The sequence below is a fragment of the Fulmarus glacialis genome, unplaced genomic scaffold, assembly GCF_000690835.1.
Source record: "Fulmarus glacialis isolate BGI_N327 unplaced genomic scaffold, ASM69083v1 Scaffold43925, whole genome shotgun sequence".
Lineage (NCBI taxonomy): Eukaryota > Metazoa > Chordata > Aves > Procellariiformes > Procellariidae > Fulmarus > Fulmarus glacialis.
Window position 1 is genome coordinate 1 of NW_009213178.1, and position 14,045 is coordinate 14,045.

Genomic DNA, 14,045 nt, shown 5'->3' on the forward strand with positions numbered 1-14,045 from the left:
GCTCTACCACCGCCCCGGTGCGGCACCGCGCCCCGGCGGCAGGGCAGCTGTGGGCCTCCCCGCCGTGAAAAGCGGGGTGGGGATGGGGCGGCGGGAGAAGGGATTGCGTGGCCTTCGGTCGCTAGCTGATTGCCCTGCGTCTGTGGGCGACTGTACTTCGTTGCAGAAAGACCACGCGAGTTCCTGATCCAGGCGCTGGAAAGGGTGAAGGCCGGGAAACAAGCCGAGGGGGAGTACCCGTACCTCATGGACGAGGCCAACTTGGCCGCCATGTTCGAGTTGCTGGATGTCGTAGGCCAGGGCCACATAACGCCAGCACAGTACAGAGAAGGTGCGTCTCACCCGAACAGCAGGTCGTACTGAAGCGTGTGTATTTGTTTGCACAGAATTATTAAAATAGTTTCAAAGCTATACATATGTATACTTCAAAAGTATCCGCACATCTGCCAATACACAACCTGGAACTTGGAAAGTTAAGTTACATATTTTTAAGTTACATATTTTACCTTTTATTATATTTAGGCCACTTTACGATGTTAAATTACTCTTTCCAAGACTTGCATAGGAAATTCTTTTTCCTTAACTTTAGCTCTTAAAACTTTGGGACTGAGCACTGAAGATCTGCAGTTTGGAGATGATATGAATATCACCCTGGACGTATTCAAGGAAGAAGTGTAAGTTCAATTGAAAGGGGTTTTTTTGGGGGGGATATGCACAGGAGATATTTTACTGAGATTTATTTTTTATTTACAAAACTATGTAATTAAAGGACTTGCTGGTTGAAGCTTAACCCCTTCACTTTGCATTGCAAGATTTAAAAAGGTCAGTTATTGCCCGACCTTGCTTGGCTTGCTGTAACCCGAACCAAACTCGGCCTTTTCCTCCACCACCTCAGTTCCAGGGTCCTGTCACAGCAGATCTCAGATTACCTACCCCTCGGATCAGACAGACGTCATCAGGTAGCCCGGGAGTTCGAATACTGATCTAGAAATGTGAAATAGTGAAGCAGTGTTCTCTTCTTTGCCAGAGGTACTAAGACAGCTGTAGATTAAACAAGCTCAGAGTTACAATTTCTCATGGTCAAGATACTGTTCCGGGGGCAATTTTTTTGTAACTGTTACAATCACTGAAAGGTAACTGGAACTAATTATCCAGATTGTTATCTAACAAGGATTCTTTTTTTTCTGTCTTAGGAAGAAAAAGATGCTGGAGAGCTGGGCTGTGTATTAGTTTGAGCAGTGGTCTGCTGTATGTATTAAAAATAGGCACCTTGCTCAATTCTGCTGGTTGTCAGCTGTGGATAGCTAATCTTAAGCAGTACTCTCTTTTTCTCACCACCGCCCCACCCCCCCCCGTTTGAGGAATCAGCTGAAAAGGACAAATAACAAGAACTTGTTCATGTTTACCAGGCACCGGAGGGGTATCTTTTGAGAATTGCTTTTCTTAATACAATTAGACGGTTAAAAAAAAAAGTAGAGATCTCTTTTATGCAACTAAAATGGTGTTTTGGAGTTTCTTCCTTCATTTTGTAGCTTACAGTAAGAGGTTGTTACTTGTTGGCTCACTGCCCTTGAATAAAATTAACTTTAAGAGTTGAGCTGTTTCTTAAGTTGTTTTTTGGGCTTGTGCGGTGGTGGTTGTTTTTTTTTAAAGGAAAGACCAATTTCAAGTTATGACAAATGTCCATGGTTAAAGAAGTAAAACGCTATTCTCAAACTTACAACAGTATTTATGCAATTTTTAAGGAGAAACTTTAAAAAAAATAGGAGATTCTGGTACACCAAAGAAAAAAAATTTGAATTAGTATGAATAAAGAAAACAAAGTGACATATTCCTTTATTCCTTCCATGTTCTGTATATACACATTTTCATACAGAACATCCATTACCTGGGATTTAGAGATGTAAAACATCTGTGTTTACGTGAAGGTGGACCAGTGCATAAGGAACAGTTGTCCATGTTGTACACAGGTGTATTTACACTGTAAAAACTCTGTCTTCCTTAGAATGACAACATTGACAAGGCAAACATATTCATTAGAGATGAAGACAGTTTTAGCTTCTAAATGCAATGGCAAGGTGGGTATGGAAAATAAGATCTGCCCAGGTCGAAACCAAGTCAGTAGCATTTTGAATTTTTTTTGTAACAGTATACAATAAGGCGTAAGATTAGATTAAACCAGTCATTCAGCATAAAGTATTGAAAAAAACCCCCCATGTATATTACAACATACTTGCTTTGCTTTTGTTTGAAATGAGTAATCTACACCAAGTTATTAACCATTTCTGATGAAGTCTTTATTTTCCTGTGTTTGGCCAACTAGCTCTCAAATTGAGAAGAATCTCAACATCCTTTTGAGCTAATTTATAAACTCCAAGTTCATTTAGTGCTGCTGTTGCAGATGGCTGGTTTGGCTTTAATGTTTCATTTTCTGAAGCTGACTGTAGTACATCCTTCAGAAGCAAGGCAGAGCCAATATTCAGGTTCAGGATAATGCAGGCTTCTTTTATGCTAGAGGAAAAAGTTACATGATTAATATGAGAAGCACCCATGAGATAACACTTGATTTTGTGCACATGGTGATTAACAAAAAAAGCTCCACGGACTTCTGAAAAGGATCAGAAGTATTGAACTGAAAAGTACTGCTTAGATCAAGGCAAATAGTATACTTGTACTATCTCAGCCTTTTCTGTTGTGTACGTGTATTTCATAAGCGTCAATATTTTGCCTCCCGGTGCTTGGCATGGCCTTTTGCTTCGTAAGTTTTTCCACCAGTATTAAAAATATAGAATAGAATTTACTACTTAATCCACCTAGCTTTCCCTAGCTACATTTTCGCCTAAGATAATTAGAAACTTCTTATTCAGCATATTTTAAGAGCACAGTTAAACAAACAGGGTCCTCTGTTGCTAGACTCTGAACATTTTCCCTAATTGATATCATCAGGGAGCAAACAGATACCCTGTCTTTGTCACATTGTCTCTAGTCTAAATATGACAGATAGCCATGTACCCATTATGCATTATTTTTACGGTTCCTTTGTGCATCTGGGAATAATATGTATGTATCAATTACCATTATGAAGGTGATGTGCTCAAAAAAAAAAAAAAAATTAAACCTGAAGATGCTAAGTGAATATTCCAATTTAAAAATGCCAGTATATAATCTTTGTCTTCAAGTGTTCAGGACTGAATGCCATGCTCCATATTGATTTAAATATATTAAGATTTCTGCCCCAATTAACCTAGGAGTCTAGCGCTGGACTCTTTAGAAGACTGCAGGCTGTTTAAAAAAGACTAACCACAAAGAAAGTAGCTTCTTCTCATCAATGAAAGCAATTAGACTGCTATGCAAGGCAATTCTGAGTGGGAACATAGTTTAAAGTAGTCTTTCTTCTAACAATAAAGTTTATTGTGTTGTAACTATATCTTTGAGTAGTTTCTTTGGCCCCAGTTTTGGAAGTCTGTGCTACTTATATTCCTTCCATAAGTTTATTTATCTAGACATCCTGACTGCACAAAATACTCCAGAACACATGCCGCAGTCTGTTGCTGTCTGAGTACATGCCGCAGAATCAAAACTTTCCTGGTTGTAAACACTGGAAGCATAAACAATCCACATATTTTAAGTGCGGATCAAAACTAACCGTGAAAAAATCTTGGTCATACGTAAAACACATGTATTCATCTGGACATTCACTTTTGAAATACCAATAGATCAGAAGTTTGCCTACTTACTGCTTGAAGTAGTTTTCTGGCCTCTTGCAGTAGTGTGAAAATAAAGGGAACAGATTTCTACTCATGTCAAACTGGAGTTGTGCTGCTCCTCCTTCATTGAAATGATTTGCCATAATTATCTACAAACACAAAGAGGTGCATCCACTGTTTAGGCCAGTTACTTACACCTACACTGTATTGCATAGTTCACATTTTGCTGATACCTACTTCCTGATATATGTATATATCCACTTTCTCTGCAAGCATTTGCCAGAAAATTTTGAATAGTGAGTGACAGAGCTGCTGTTCTAGTTGTAGCAAGCGGTCTCGTAGGGTCAACAACATTGGGCAAGCTGTGCTCGATAAAGACATTACTGCTTGCTCTGCTTGAGATGGTAAAGATAACCACCTGAAAGAAATTATCGCACTGAAGTCATTATAATGAAATTATTCCTATTACAAAAACTGAAGTTAAAATTATCCTTTAAAAAAAAAAAATCTTACTCATTTACAATGGTTCAGAGAGAGTTCTCCTTTCCCATTTCAAATCTAAAAGTAATCACAGACTAATGCTATGTTTAAATTTCATTTAATATTAAACTCATGCTTTAGTTATAAATCTCTGAACATGCCATTCAAAGAAACCCCATCTAATCTAGAAATCATTGAGTTGTTGTATTCCTTTTATGAAATACTTCAGAAATTCCACTCAGGAGCAAACATTCAAGAAGCCCTATGAGTCTGCGAAGACAGAACAGTCATTACAGGCCATTTTGTATTAACTCTTTAATACTACTATGAAGAAAATAGTTCTTGTCCAAACTAGAGTGATCCAGAATTATTCCTAGGGTTTTTAAGATAACGCGCCCACTAATTGTGGAACTACTTTAGAAAACATAGCATTAAAATAGTCTTGAAGTAAATGTTAAGAGAATTTTCCAAAACTTACTACCCTACGCCATTCCTATTCAGGAAAATAATTTTGCCTATTAGCTGTTCCTGTCTTTATTTACCTCAATATTTTTAACAGGAAATAATACTGTGATATGGAAGGAGAGTAAACAGACAGAATCACCTCTCTTTTTTGTACAGCTTTGCAGCATCTTTGACCTCTCTGAAGACATGATCTACTTGACGAGTCAGCATGTCATGTTTCAGGCGTTCCAGGAGGTTAATCATTTCATCAAAGACGGAACTCTCCATCGAAGCCAGCTGCCCTAGCTGTAGTTTACTGACAGCATTACTTTCTGCACAAACCTCCAGTTCAGCCTGCTGCAGCTGCAAGAAGAACTAGGGAAACAAAACCAGATACGAACAACACAAAAAATAATCTTACCATTTGAACTTTTCACTGGTACTTTAATAGGCATGGTTCTAGAAAACACACTCCTGACACATTCAAGCTTAAAATTTTAAGATCTTAAAAACACTTTCTTATCTTTCCCTGTGTGTCCTGATTTAGTGAAAAACAAAACCCAGTGGTTTAATACTAGCGATGGAACTGATAGGGGTTTCAGATACAACAGCAGATACGTAATAGGAATAGATCTAGAGAAATACTAAAAAGGTATTTTAAGATTGACAGCAGTATGCTTAAAAAAAAACAAACTGATTTTGGCCTTTTTAATGTTTGCAAAAGTAAACTAGAATCTTTAATTGTGATTTGTTTTAGAAGTAATTGTTCATGAAATCATAAATTTGCTGGGCTGACAACAGCAAGAAAATGGATCAAGTTTAACGTGACATAGTGGTAACAACCAGTTGGTTTTGCTTTCAAGCAGACAAGACACTTAGGTAGATGCAGCTATACAACATGAAGGCTGCTGTCCTATCAAGTCAAGATTACCCTCTGCTAGAGCCACAGTTTCCTGTGAAGACAGAAAGAATTTGGAGGCTGCCCATCTCGCACACAATACCTATTTCTACATACTTTACATGTAACAGGTTTTTTGTCCTTTTGTACAAATAACCATAGAAAAGCTGAAATGTTACAGAATAGCCATGCTGCCATCAGGCTATTATATAGCAAAATAATTAATTCCCAATTCCCAGTTATCAGAGAGTGGCTTTTCTAAGCAATACCTAAACCATGTTGCAGTGCAGATACCCATGCTGAAACCATTTAAGCTAACCCGCCAGGGAGTAGTTCAATCATCATGCATAGGCTACTCACGCACTTCAACATCAGTGCTGTTAATACTGGCTCAGAGATCTCCAAAATCAACTCACTAATTTTTTACAATACAAAGCACGTAAAGGAGACTATTTTTTTGTCTGTTCAGATTATTCCTCAGGCTCTCTTTGCATTTCCCTAGCAAGTTTTAACTAATACAGCTTAAATCTCACATAATAATCTGTCCTTATTTATACATCTTTTATTAAATCTGAATTCACATCTCATTCTGTTTTTTCAGTAATTGATTCCTGTGAATACTTAGATAAATAATGCTGAAAATAAAATGTTTTTTATGAAACAAACATCCAAAGTCCTTTTTTTTTTCTTTTTTTTTTTTTTTAAGTAAAATAATTACTTACTACATTGTCAGCCCAGTCTGCCAACACTGTTGCTATATAGTTAACAGCATTAAGGATTGCACAGTATCGGAAGCCTAAGGAAGCTCTAGTCTCTTCCTTCATTACTTGAGTTAATCGTATCCTGAAATCATCAACTAACTCCTTCTGCAGGCCCAGGAACTGTAGTTTTCTGGAAGCCGTTGGAAGATTCTTATACCTGTCTGGAAAGACATGAATAAAATGTTTTTAGGTTTTCCAACACTGAATAAAAGCTTTTCAAAAGGAAACATTACAGTCATCTTACTACACAACTTTATGCCTGTAAGAACGTCAAATAGTATTTAAAACAGCTGACATTGTAATGATTTCAGGGAAACTACTCAATGCAAAAGCTAAACATGAAAAGAAACGACATTCTTCCCCCTCCTGATTCCACTAGCATTTTGTATTCTAATACTTTAAGCAATACTGATTATACCACACCACCCAGTGTGGTCCCTAAAGCATACTCACCCACAGTAAAATAAAGCCACTAAATATGCAATTAAGCATCTCCTGAAAACTTACTTGCTCTTATGTTCTGTTCCAAGAAAGCAGACATTACTTAATAGCTTCTAAATTGTCACAGACTCAAAAGGACTAGTAGGGGTTTTTTTATTACTGCATTGTAACAAATCATATTCTCTCAACTAAACATCAAATGTATTTTTTTATTTATTATTTTGTAAACATGTCACTAGCTCAAGATTATTCATGCTTGAGTGAGTGTCCAAAATACAAAACAAACAGGAAAGCTTTTATTAAACTGCAAACATCACAACTTTGCAACATTATTTGGTGTCTACTGCTGACAATGGATCTTTAGTAAAGAAATCTGCTAGCTGAAGTTTTTTTTACTATTCATTACAAACAAGAGCAATGCCCGTAGATTAATAATTACCTGTTATAACTAACAACAGAGTCATAAAAGTTTCAGCGCAGTCTGGGACTTTCATTTCATCTACATCAGTGATATCTTTGTATTGCGATATCCACGCAGCCTCTGATGAAAGCATAGAGTCCATTTTCTGAAGAGCAACTGAGATGCACAAAACTTGTAAATTGTTTATGTTTTAAATAAAAAAAAATTCTAACAAAACCCCCTTTAAAATGTATAAACATAAAAGCCTTATCTCTAGTAAGTTAAATTTTGTATTTTCAGGTCACAAAAACTACTGATGATTAGCTTCATACAAAACCAGCTTCAATATATCGGCATTTGCAATGCTGTTAACAATTATGTCAGAGTTGATTGGGGGTTTTGGTTTTTTTTAATAGTTGGCTTGCTCCTTTCCAATATATTTCCCCTTCATTTCTTAAAAGTTAATACCCTTCTCCTATTTCAATTTAAAGTTCATCCTTGTCTGCACACATATAAATCTAATATTTGTCTAAAATCAGCCTATTGGATTCCATACAGCTTAGGGGCAAGAGTCCTACAAACTACAGAAGCACTGTTAGTCTAACCAATTTTTAGTCAAAATAATCACAGAGTATAAAAATATGTATGTCTTATGTAGTAGCCCTGCCCAACTGACTTATCCTATTTGAGAAGGCTATTAGTGTAAGTATACACATACTTTCTTTCTGATTGTGCAATATAAAGGCCAACAAAATTCATTGGAAGACTTACATTTTTTTTCCACTGTTAGCCACCTTTGGAAGCAGGATTCTTCTGATAGAATATGCATACAACTGGGAAAGCTGCTGAGATAACCATGAACGCTGTATAACTCTCTCTCAAATAGAAGTACCTCATCCACAAGGTGACAAAAGAGCGTATCATCATACAACAGGCATGGAATATCAGCAGCCAGCTTCTCCAAGATCAGCATTACTAGAGCACGAGAGAATTCAAGCTTTTGAAAGAAAAAAGTGAATAAAATGTCAGAGACAGGAAGTATTAACATGTGCAAACATGTACATAACTGCTACTAGACTAAGTCTCACCACACACTTAATGAAATCAGTAGAAGTGGGCTTGCACAGATATCTATCAGAAGTTGACTTACATATTCATATATACAAAACCATGAAAGTGCTTACCCCAGCATTCACTGAAGATCCTGCCTTGTCCAGTATTGGCTGGATTTTGTCATCAAGGAACTTTGCATGATTTCCAATCCACATAAGTACTTGTGTTAAATACCACTCAGGCTTATTTAAAAAAAGAAAAGAAAATATTAAATGCATCCAAACAACATTTATTCAAGTGCTACTAATATTTTAAGAGAAACTTCTAAAAATACCAGTCTCTTCCCCTACCTTCTCTTGACCTCAGATCACAGAAGTCTTTCACCGTGTTTTACTTAGCTTTGATTTTCATACAAGTATGAAAAAAAAAGTATTTCTGAATTTGAATTGTCTTAAATGCACCAATTATTCTGTTTCTTCTCAAGCAAAAGCTCCATTTTTTGTCTCCCCCTCCTCTACTGCTTTCTCACTCAGGCGGTCCTCTTTTCTGCTTCGCATACTTCCTCCTGTTCTTCTGTGTGGTCTTTATTTCTTGGCACAGCAAAAAGGATGCACTCCTGAGAAAACTCTTCCCAGTAGCTCCGTTCTTACTGTCATTGTATCCAACTTCAAACCACACTGGAAGTGGGGAATCTATCACCTTCTCATTTCACATTATAATGCCTTTAAGCTTTTTCAGTTTCCACACCTAAAAATACAGGCTGTAGTTTTTGATGAACGCTTCTTTCAATGTTAGTGCAAGCGGAAGCAATTCCTGTCCTCCTCACTCCCAACAGCCGAAGAACCTTCTGTTGAACTGCACTCACTTTTCTTCACACTTTGTGTGTCTGTTTCTCATTTCTGTATTAATTTTCACTTGTCTATTGAATTTCTTTTTTTTTTTTTTTTTGACACTTCCTCCCCAACTTACCAAGATCATTGTGAACTCTGAGCCTGTCCTCTGAACTACTTGTAATCCCTTCCAGGTTGATGTCTTTCAAATGTTTTACATGGCTATTTTCTTTATTCCAAGTTGTTATTAAAAAAAAAAGACAACCCCAAACCAAACCAAACAACCCAGCCCAAATTTGAGCAAGGCCCTGTTGGAATATCTTTCTGATCTGACACTAGATTACCTGTAGACTTTTCTTCACAAGTTTTTTAGAAAAATAGTTGTTCACTTATTGTTGTTCACAAATTTCATCTCTTGAACATAAATTTCCCGTTTGCTTATGAAATAGTTTCATTCATGTCTAAAATACCTCTTCCCCACTAATATATGTAACATTATTTAAAAAAGCACTGTAGTAGCTAACTGTCAAGACTGCAAATATATTTACATTTACCCAAGATTGTCAACGCAAGCACACAGACTTGTGCAACTACGCTGTTACAAAACAGCTCTCAAACTCTGCTGCAGATGCATTGTAACAGCACTAACGCATTGAAACCTGTTCCAATGATAATTCTCAGATAAAAATCCTCAGTCTTTGAAGATAATTCATACAAAAAGTGAGTCAGTTTCCAACTGGTGAACTGAACATCTCTTGTTGTATGTCATTTAAAAAATTTAACCCAGAGAACTAATTATATAACAGTGCCTTTAGACTAATCACATTTTATATAACAGCAGAACCCAACATTTTCAGTTACATGAAGGTAACAAAAGACAGTGCCAAAAATCAAAGTCACAGCTTTGTACAGCCTTTTGAGCTCAAGCAATAAGGAACAGTGCAAAACTGTCTGCAAGGAGACAAAGGAAATTAATGAAAGCTTCTGAAATGATGGGAGTCAGTCTAAGACTGCAGTAATGCTTTCTAAAGGATCTGGGCAAGAGAGAAATATTGCCTGGCCCAGAGAAAATGCCTGTGCCTCGGAAAGGTCTCCAAGTGCTACCTTGATGTCTGCCCTCACTTAGGCAGACACAAGAACTGCCGTTTTGAAGAAAGGAAAGGGTTAAAGCTATACAATTTAAATACAGCAATCTGTTGCTTAAAAAAGCAATTTAAAAAAAAAAATTCAAACTGCTTTCTCCCATACCTTGTTTAAAACATTAGTTTGTTTATTTCCAGTGAAATGATACTTGAATCTTTTCTGAAGAGGATTCAGCATGATCTGTATTGGAAGGATAATGGGTGGCGATGGGGGTAAAGAGTACTTTTCTGGCAATTGTTTAGGTTTGGTTAACAGTTCATCTCTAAGTTTGACAGTCAAGGACAAATTTAAGTGTTGAATTTTCCAGTCGTCATCATTTCAATAGAATGGGCTTATAAAAATGAGCATTTCTTAGTTCTACCTCACTGGCGTATTATGCAATCAATACAATTCCTCAAATACGAAGGATACTCAAAATATTTCCATTTATATGATATTTAATACAACTCAGGCTACTAAGGATTATTTATTCAATGAAAATACAAGTCACTTAAGTCAGTTTGATGTAGGAAACTCGTATCATTAAAAAAAAGAACACAGAAAACCACCATTATCAGTACCAAACACAGGGGCTGTCCAAGAGACACACTTACTCGTATTTGTTAAAGGAGGATAAAAGACTCACAAGATTAATAAATGCAATACATGATTTCCCATTTTCACATAACTGATTTAAGTGACCCAGTCTGCCAGACCAAAATTGTTACCAACTCAGAATGGTCTTGTATCCTCCTACTCCTCCGTTATTTTTTAAAAAAAAAAAAAAAAAAAGAAAAAAGAAAAAAAAAGGCAGCCCCACAGCCACTCCAGGAAAAATTGCTTGGTTGAGCTTTAGCTGTGATTTAATTCACAAAAAAAACAGAACAGGATGAGCAGCAGTGCCTTCTGATTAACCTCCAAGGCAGATTACTATCGCTGCACAATGAAAATCCTTCTGTAGTCTCCCCTTTTTGCAAAGTCTCCTTCCGAGACATGTATCTTTAGCTTTCCCTCTTTTCCTTCTGGGATGGGACACATTAAAGTGATTAAGGTTGATTTCAAATAAGGCTATGAAAGGAAAAGCATTAACTGTGTAAAATAAAATAGACATCACCATTTTTTTGTTAACATGGGTAATCTTGCTAAAGTGTATAAGGCCTGATCTTCATGAAACCTGAACTGTCAGCTACCATGAGATCACTAGATCTGAAGACTTGGAGGTACAATGTTGCTACTGCCAAAAAGAACAATTTTGGCACCTGGCATTTTCTAAACAAAAACCCCACATTCTAATATTAATACAAAGTAAAATAAATTCAAATTATCTTCTGTCTTTAGGGGAGAACAAAATTTTAAATAATTCACCTTAAAAATGTGCATCTTTGACATTTATTATTCTTACTAAAATACACCACAACTATTTAAAAGGATACGAGGTTTGCAATTTCAGAAGCTGACAAAACAACACCTCCAAATTATTGTATACATCAGGAGCACTGGCTGGTGCAGCAAGGCCAAATGCCTGAGACTGTGGTGGCCCCACAAATGGCCAGCGGAGCTGGGTTAGTACCTCTTCAAAGTCACTGCAAGGCAAAACAAGCACTTTAACACAAACTTACAGTACAACGCAAAGACAAGGGAGTGGCAGTACATCTCTTACCTCGACAATTTGTCCTTAAGAATTTTATGCCAGAATTTAACAGTGGATCTCACAAAAGCAAGAAGATGAGAACAAGATGACTCCTGAAGTTTAATATCTAGTTCTGCCATGAATGCTAGAGTACTGGCTGCCTCGGGAACATTGTTGGTCATCAGATATTGCTGAATGCTATCACTATAGAACACAAGAAAAGTCAAGCCCAAAAATTCATTAAAGGTAACAGAAAAGAATCATTTGTATATTGAAAAATGAAGATAAAACTTTCTCAAATCTAAAAGATTTTAATAATGGGACAAACTAGGTTACCAGTCTCAGAACATATATGCAGTACTCAGACTTTACCTTAACTCTTCTATTCGTGAAATCCATTTAAGATAGGAGAGGTGTCGTTCAATCTCTTCTACTTGACTAATCAGTACATCGAGATCCTCCATCCATGGCTGAGCTTTCAGTAAGTGGCTATTGATTGAATTAGATAGAAGAGCTTCTTCCTCTAGAAGCTGACTCAGAGACTTTTTAGAATCTTCTGCATTCTTTAAGACATTCTGAATTCTTTTAGGGACTTCTGATGAAACTGTAAGTACCTACATTCATAGAGAACTATTAAGTCTGACATAAAAACACTGCACTATATAGATATATGCACATTTAAGATTTTAATACATTGCTTTAATTTAGTTAAATATACTTAATCAGTCATACAGCACATTCAGAAGAAGGGGCGGGGGGGAAGGAAAGATGCTTACCTGTTCTTCTAACTGCTTCTTATTTTCAGACAGCTTATCAATAAGGTTGTCTAGCTTCCTTAGAGAATCATAGTCATTTCCAACTTCTCTTTCCACAAATTCAGAAACATAGTATGGGATATCACAATGATCTAGATCTCTAGTGACTTCTTTCTTTCTAACAGCAATGGTTGCCATGTTTTCTTTCTCTGCAATACTGATTATACAATTTCTAATTAGTCACCACTAAGACAACTATCGATCTGTTGAGGACACAAAACTTCATGAAAAGCTGGGCAGTTCAATTTAAATTGAAACTTAAATAAAGCAGTATATTTATTGAATGTCTTAAGTGAGACAATTTGCTGGCATAAGTCTTAGCTGAGATATGATAAAATCTTGCTTACACATTCAACTGGTGACTTATCATACATTAATTACTGAAGAAAAATACGCCTGCTAATTTCTTCCTTCCCCAAAAGTGTGAATTTTATTAAAAATAGTTCAATATGTATGTAGTTTCTACATATGTAATATGGAAAACTTAATGAAAAATACTGGAAAAATATTTTTGTAAAATACAATGGAAGATAACAATGTTCCGCTCTACCTTTCCGTACAGTTTGGCATGTTCCAGAGATATCAACTGATGACCGATGTATTGCTAGCAAATTATCCACTCAGGTCTCGCAATGATTTGTGAAATATAAGCATCACTGAAATATTTGTAAGAAACCCCAAACATTATAACAGCAGAGGCACTTGCTGATCCACACATTTGGCAGCATCCAGAGAAAACCAGACCTGAAATTGAGAGGATGATCATGTACCATGAAACAAAAAAAGGCAACAATAATGAGTGTTTGGCTAGTTCAATTCTCAACTTTTTAATGTCACTTTCAAAACGGTATTTAAAGACGAAATTTATACACTTACACTTTTTCTGCTACAAGCTTTAAGTGAAAAACCCTATTAAACAGACAACAGAAAAGAGTGAGAAAATGGTGCAACTGATGAGCCAAAGTCAGAGAAACAAGAGAGCACAAGCAAGAACAAACTGGGAGACCAAGTGTTTTGCTGTGAAAGAAGTGAACACAGAAAACAGAGTAGTAAAAAGCACCATGCTGTTTGCAGCAACAAAAACAAGTAATACCGCAGAAGACTACTAATCAAGTGGTGCTCTCTTCTTACTAGAGGAAAGGATCAGGATACAGGAGGAGAGAGGAATAAGACACTAGGAAGCATCCTCCAACTATCTCCCCGATCAAGCAGGTAGCTCTGCACCCACCTTCGCCAGAGGGCCAGGCCTTTTGAAGGAACGTTAGAAGGCTCTGCGGGCCCCGGGGAGGCTCTGGGCGAGGCCTCCTTGCGCCCACGGCCCAAGCCAGCCGACCAAGCACCTCCTTTCCCCGTGAGCCGTTAATGCCTCGGTGAGCCCTCCTTCCCCGGCTCCGGGCTCTGCCCCCGAGGCGGTGCTTTCCCTCGCAGGCTGGACGGCGCCCAGCGAGCGGGCGCGGGCAGCGG

General features: G+C 37.2%; 2 protein-coding genes across 2 annotated transcripts; one reads left to right on the forward strand and one right to left on the reverse strand.

The window, feature by feature from the left end:
- Positions 1 to 7: 7 nt before the first annotated feature.
- On the forward strand, positions 8 to 678 carry LOC104072119 (EF-hand calcium-binding domain-containing protein 10-like; the record flags this gene model as incomplete). Its single annotated transcript, XM_009578110.1, has 3 exons — positions 8 to 17; positions 167 to 331; positions 590 to 678. Coding segments are annotated over 3 exons (264 nt in total), but the record flags the coding sequence as incomplete, so codon positions are not given.
- A 1,597-nt stretch (positions 679 to 2,275) lies between these two features.
- Positions 2,276 to 12,844, reverse strand: RINT1 (RAD50 interactor 1). Its single transcript, XM_009578109.1, has 13 exons — positions 12,543 to 12,844; positions 12,139 to 12,380; positions 11,797 to 11,970; positions 11,570 to 11,719; positions 10,263 to 10,419; positions 8,316 to 8,426; positions 7,903 to 8,128; positions 7,171 to 7,308; positions 6,252 to 6,451; positions 4,792 to 5,006; positions 3,945 to 4,125; positions 3,738 to 3,856; positions 2,276 to 2,511 (listed from the first exon to the last, which is right to left on the reverse strand). Exons 1-13 carry the CDS (start codon positions 12,717 to 12,719, stop codon positions 2,298 to 2,300), a joined length of 2,304 nt encoding a protein of 767 aa, XP_009576404.1. The 5' UTR covers positions 12,720 to 12,844; the 3' UTR covers positions 2,276 to 2,297.
- Positions 12,845 to 14,045: the final 1,201 nt, after the last annotated feature.